This window comes from Xyrauchen texanus, chromosome 12, assembly GCF_025860055.1.
Source record: "Xyrauchen texanus isolate HMW12.3.18 chromosome 12, RBS_HiC_50CHRs, whole genome shotgun sequence".
Classification (NCBI taxonomy): domain Eukaryota; kingdom Metazoa; phylum Chordata; class Actinopteri; order Cypriniformes; family Catostomidae; genus Xyrauchen; species Xyrauchen texanus.
In genome coordinates this window covers 13,592,138-13,598,951 of record NC_068287.1, presented here as the reverse complement: position 1 = coordinate 13,598,951, position 6,814 = coordinate 13,592,138, and the positions used below count along the sequence as shown (strand labels likewise).

Below are 6,814 nucleotides of genomic sequence, written 5' to 3'. Positions count from 1 at the left end.
CAATAATATACAATGTATTACAATATAAACGATTAAAAGTAAACATTGTCATATTACATCAACACTATATCATCATCATCATCATCATAAACAGTTGATCATTAGTTAATCGCTTGTCATAAATTTCCAATATGGCTTAATGATTGCAAACTGCTCTGCAACAGCCGGAAACACTCACAAAGCCACAATTGTAAATAGACAAATACAATTAAAATTAAAAATTTGTGTGAAAAATGGTTTTACTTTCTAGAAATTCACACCCATATCTGAAAACTGTATGAAAACAGTATGTTCAATATGCTGTTCGTAGAGTTGGTCTTAAACACCCAAATACCCACCTGTAAATGGGGGTTAATTGTCATTATAGAGGCCACCTTCAAAACAATACAGATCTTAATAGCTAATCATAATCAAACAAAATCATTTAACAGGATGGAAGCTATTCTGCTCCTCTTGATAATTTCTCTTGACCATTTCTAATGCAGTTTTTCAGTCTTCAATCCCTCTTTTTCAGTCTTACACCAATTATTGTTGTGGCTGTGCAGAACATTTATTTTTCTTATGTATCAGTGCACAGTTATCAGCAACCTCCCTTTGGTTGCCTAGGATTGGGGGTTAAGTTGGTGAAGAGAGGAAAACAGGGACGTTCAGATTTGCTCTCCACAGGGTGGTCCACTTTCACCAGGCAGATTTCCCATCCCACTTTCCTTTACAACAAAGGCAAACATACAGTACCATTCAATTCACACAAAGAATAGAAAAAGCTACAACAAAAAAAGCTGACTGGACTACAAAGCATGACATCACAATGGTACTCAAACATGTGGCAATGATTGATGTGCATCAGTGTAGTATATCATCAGAGTCGTTGCAGCTGAGAAAATGATAGCCTAAACATGGAAGTGCTCGTTTGGAAACACCACATCAATGGGATGTTTAACTAATCAGAAAACTAGGGAAATGACCTCCACTTTTAACTGTGCACCCAGGTGCTGAGGGTTGGCGTGAAACCATGTTTTCTGTTCACCAGCAGTCATTTGGGCAGTAAATCATGTTGTTTGTCACATTGTTTGTCTGATGATGGAACCCCTCTGAGCTTCGCGAGAATCCTGTCACCTTCCTTTCCCTTCATATTCACTTTCCTATCTAAAACACACACCTATACATTTTCACACGGAGCTGATATAAATCAACATATAATATCGTGTGTCCTTTATCACTAACTTATAACTTATTAAATATCACCATACTCAAAAGTGAATTCAAGCTAAACTGATATATATAACTGGTATAATAAAAAAAATACCAACCAGAGACAAAAAACAAATGAATTTTTAGCAGAACGGAACCGATAACCGGAAAACAAAGTGATTTTCAATTGTTCCGGAGTGAAAACATTATTTTTAAATGCTGGTAACCGGTTAATTATGTTCCAATAATTTTTTTTATGAAACTAAAGGTGAAAGGGTTAATCACAGTACATTTTTGGAACTGCACCACTTCATGTTGCCCGAAAAAAATTAAACATTATGCAAAGATCCTGAAAGAAACTGCTGAATCACACATTTCTTTGCCTAATCGCCAGTTGTGGATGTTGCATTCTGTGAAAGAAGACCTTTTTAACAACTATGTATAATTACTGTATATACAGTATATGCACGGCTAATCCAGGTGCAAGGAAAACATTATTAGATGTACAGTTAAAACTTTTCTCAGTTGTTTCCAAGTCTTCTCTGAATTATTGTTAGATATGATGCATTAACACAGACTTGACGCTGCTGGGTTTTGCCTCAGAAGCAGTTCTGTAAATAAAATGATACTTAACTGTTAATTAACAGCTTGTTATGATTTCTATGGTGATAAATCCACCACACAGGAAAAAAATTAATTGCTTATTTTCATTTATTTTGGGCTTGTTGCTTGTTTCTCTTGCGAGATCTGCCAACACTGCAATAGGTATGTCACCCACCCCTTAGTGTAGAGTACTGTCATTTAAAAATAAAATTATTAACCATTCTTTTATTTTGTTCTAACCGGTAACCTTATGTAAAGGAGGCTGAGGAACCTCTGAACCGGAACAAAAAATACAGTTTTCGAGTTCGTTTTTAGTCCCTCAGAATAACACAAAAGGGTTAATATTATCTTGGCCATATTAATCATCTGAGGTACACAGATGAAAAATGTAATGTCAAGCTTCATAACATGAAAAGATAAAAATTGTCATCCGATCAGTTCAAGCAATGTTTCAAAATGTTATGCTATGCATTTTGTGCTTAAATATGTTCCTCCAAAAAATAAAAAAAAAATCCCTAGGAAAACAACAAAACCAGAGCTCATTATGATGTTCTCAAATTTGATCTAAAAAGGAACTCAAATTACACTCCCTCTGTCACCAGAGCACTGGATATATGGATCTTTGCCAAGTCTTCTTCCAACCATAACCACTGAGTGTCAGACAGACAAAAATATTGTCTCATCTTCACTAAAGAGCGCACGGACGTTGTGCATGAATTAATCACATACACAAAAACACGATAAACAAAACGGCATCCCAAAACACAGTGGGTGAGAATGCCTCCTGTTACCACTCCAAATCCACAAGTATTGAAAATGGCATCTCAAAGAAGCTACATCAGACAATTGTTGCTTAAAAGGACACTCCGAGTTAAGCTCAATCGACAGCATTTGTGGCATTGTGGCACTTATTTTTCTTAAAAAAAAACAAAGATCAAAGTTACTTGAGGCACTTACATATTTTTTAAACTCATGTACTATATAACCTTTAAATGTTGTTTAAATCAAATTAATCTGTTATATTTTGGAGTGTTTAAACCCCAGTTTCACGTGAATTGAAAGTTCCTCCTGAAAGGCATTATAGCAGTGTAGTCAAGGGAAGTGGTTTCATTTTCTCGTGAGCACTTTTGATCAGGAACAATATCAGCTTTATTTGCTGTTTTAAATAATATATATAAGCTTGATTGTCTTTTCAACATTTTTGCTGAAATTATCCTAAATTTATTAGACAATATCGCCAGTTAGACACACTGGTTCTCCACTTTCCTTGTACTACAAGTACAAGCATCAACCAATGAGAGAGAGTTTGCACTAATAAAGAAAGTCAACACACCTGCACACACTTTCTCTCTCTCTCTCTCAAACACACACACAGACACACACACACACAGAGAGAGAGAGAGAGAGAGAGAGAGAGAAAGAGAGAGAGAGACAGTTAACATTTAACAATGCGCTGGTTAATGCCTGATCATCTAAAACAACTTCAGGAATGCAAATATCCCAAATCTTACATTTTCCAGAACAGGATCCTGCTCAAATTAAGCCCTGCTAATAATCAGTTTAATAATCCAACTGATAGCGCAATCGGACTGAAAACCTTTTGTGTAAACATTTCGATCTGATTGAGCTCCATCAAAATAAAATTAAAAGGGATGGTGTAGAAATAAATTAATCTGTTAAATGGAAGAATATTAGCCAAGTAAACCTTTGAATCGGACTACTTTCTCAATCAGATTCATAAATACCTTGCACGCATGCACAAAGCAGAGTACGGTGCTTTTATGAATTCCAAATTAATTAGAAATGTCATGATCCTTGCTGCAGCAACCTTATTTATACAAAGCAAAGGCAATATGCATTAAAAGTACAATATGTAATATATTTACTTTACTAAAGCATATAATTATCATAATATGTTTTCAGAGATTTAGGAAACATGCTAAGTTGAAATACTGGCTTCTACAAAAACAATGTTACAGCCAGTTAATTCTACTTTAAAATGTTGGTTCCGGGTCAGAAGTTCTGTTTGTAATCCTGCCCACTGCCCACTCACCAATAGTATTTCGTCACCCCAGGTTGCCAAATTTGAAACAAGTTTAACGGGCAAACACAGGTGCAGCTGCCATAGTAGCCAGCAATACATTGGTACGAGTTATAAAAAAAATTAGCTTTTTTTTTATAAAAACATGATAACGGAAAAATTAGCTGATCAATTTACAGTGTAAAGCCCCTTGCTTGCCATTGTCAGTTTGCTCGTTCCTGTTGCGTGTCCTCAACCTGGCAACAACCTGGCAACCTGACTGTGGAGGAGGGGGAAGGGGCAACAACTCTCTCCAATATTTTTAGTACCCATTTTAAACGCTTGATGTCAATGTTACTATTTGCTCCTAGGGTCCGAGGGCTCGCACTGTAAATTCTGAAGGGCTCATACAGTACTTTCATGACATCCCATGTAAAAACAACAACAACAAAGACGTGTCATTCTAAACTTTTGTTTCCATTACACATTTGTAAACAACTCTCCCGCAATCTTTACTTCGTAGTCTCACCCAGAGATGCCTAGTTAGTGGAGGAGGAATAGGCATGAGGGTTATATGGTTAAGTCTGACAGGATGTTGGGATGTTACATTGATGCAAATGTAAATGAAGATTTGTATCAGATTTCAAAGCTTAAGGTACAGGCAGGCCTACTATATTTATTTTTGCGCCGCCATTTGCTCCAACAGCAAAAGAAAATATGATAATAATGTTTAAACAACTTACCAAAAGTGAGGAAAAATAGTAATTGGATTGCGGTAAATTGCTAAATTTACACTGCAAGCAAACAAAGCAGAAACAAATCACCAGTCTATAAAAAGGGTCCAAAAGCAAGACTATAATTGAAAATTACTTCATAAAAATCAGAGAGTTTAAAGTGATGAAACTAAACCGAATTGTCTAATCAAATAATCATCTATTTAACCCACAACATATGGTGATCAAGTTATGATCATAAAAACGGCCTAGTGAGTTGGGGCAGTTGGAGTATCCCATTTCTCTGTTTGACAACAAATTGTATTACGTGATATTTATACCCTTGAATTCCAACGGCCCTTTACTTCTGTTGTTTCTAATACTATTAAATCAATTATTGTGAAACAGAACAGGCCTGTCAAATAGTATTCAAGCGAACATGAGTGTTCAGAGACATCATTATAATAATTATCCTTCTACATGTATTAAATACAGAATGTTGCGATTTCAAGTTAAAATAAATCTTTGCTGATCAATGGATTATATGTTCTGTGGTACACAATACCTGATGGGCCAAACAAACACTCTACTCTGCCCAACATAATGTCCTTCTCTCTAACAAACTTATTTAAAAATGAGCTTTGTAGATTCCATAGACATTGCTTACCACTAATTAATGCAATATATGCTGAATGATAGTGTTCTACCCCCTCCCCTCATGTGCCCTCTGCAGAGAGAAACTGTGTCATAATGCAGCAGACCTTTTCTCATTTAAATCACTGTCATTGTCTCTGTAAGCAACTAGCTCTGTTCTGTGCCACAGAGCATGTTGCAGAAAACGAGTAGCTTGCAACAGGCCAGGTGTAGTGAAGAGCTTCAATGAACAGCGTGCTGCTTTACGAGAGTTGAGGAAGGGCGTCGTCGTCTGCGCTCGTTTCCACCTCACAAACACAGCTCATATTCTATCCATGTTTTTTATTTTTTACAAGTATACACAGACATGCTGCCCTGAATGAGAGACAGCAAGGATAATGTGGTAGTTTAGTGCTTCAGAATCCTGTCTTGAAAGTTTGTAATGTAATATAGAACAAAGGCTATTGCCAAATATGCAGGTACAATTTTTATGTTAGGCCTAGCACTTGTTTATCTATCATAAACATGTTTTTAAGCTATTTCAAACTAGGCTATACGTTAAACAAGTGTCATCTCTGTTTCTCTTTTTACAGTATATGATTTGTGTGATAAACAAATGTTACCTGTAACTTGTTTAAGTTATATATTTCTACATCCCACAGTTTACCGAATTGCGAATCCGCACTATTCAATGAGGCGGACATCCTTCATTGAGATCGGACTTGAGAAGGGGCGGAGTGATACCAAGGACTGCGCTGGACTCCGATCCGAAGTGAACTGAGGAAACTTTTTCAAAAGTTCCTGGAGGTGTTTCGAGACACACGGCAGCCGCGTCCGAGCTGCAGAGGAAAATACGGATTTGGACTATATCGCAAACGCTGAATTTCTATACAAATTACTCAAGCTAACTTTATGACGCTGCGTTGCCTTCATGTGATTCCTTGGAGCTTCAGTCACTGTGTCATTTTTTAAAGGATGTATTATTGCTAACATTTCGAAAAGGAGTAGGAACGAGTTTCAACAGAAATGGGGAATTACAGTCTTTGGATATTTCTGTCAATTTTATATCTGGCGCAAACTTGCGAAGGTAAGATTGGTTTCTTCTTCTTCTTCTTCTTTGTCTGGTCTAACGGAGTTACGGGACATGTGCAGGCGTATAACCTGTTACTTCAGCACCAGTGGAAGAACATCGATAATCACTCGGGAATCATTTGTTTTTAGGTTGCTTATATTTGTATGTTCCCTTTTCATTTTATGCTTCAGCATCATCACATTGTGCAGCTTCTTAAAGTGTAGATAGAGCAGGTTAATCGTGTTCATATCGGTCCATGTGATGTGATGTGATGCAGTACACTTCAAACATGATTAAACTGATTTTGCGATTAAATGTTGTAGGCTACTTTTATATTTCCGCACCGATAACTTGTTAACATAAGTTTAATTTTGGTATTTTTGTCGGTGAGGAATGTAGCATTTTCAAATAATTATTTGTAGTGTAACTTTTACGGTTGAACATAAACAGCGTGTTGTTGTTCTGCATGAGATTAGTAATTTAAGGCAGTCATGTTTGCTTTGATCGGTATGCGTTTTGTCTTTGTCAGAATCTCTGAACCGTGAGAAAATAGCACGAGAGTAAACGTCGCTTCGCTGGGCT

At 36.6% G+C, this 6,814-nt stretch overlaps 1 protein-coding gene across 1 annotated transcript in view; it reads left to right on the top strand.

The window, feature by feature from the left end:
• Positions 1-5,940: 5,940 nt before the first annotated feature.
• The window catches only part of LOC127652488 (neurogenic locus notch homolog protein 2-like), a 52,129-nt gene continuing 51,255 nt past the window's right edge, over positions 5,941-6,814 (top strand). Inside the window, exon 1 of the mRNA XM_052138635.1 lies at positions 5,941-6,247. Within this exon, the coding sequence (XP_051994595.1) occupies positions 6,187-6,247 (61 nt within the window). The 5' untranslated portion in view covers positions 5,941-6,186. The remainder of the gene's footprint in view (positions 6,248-6,814) is intronic.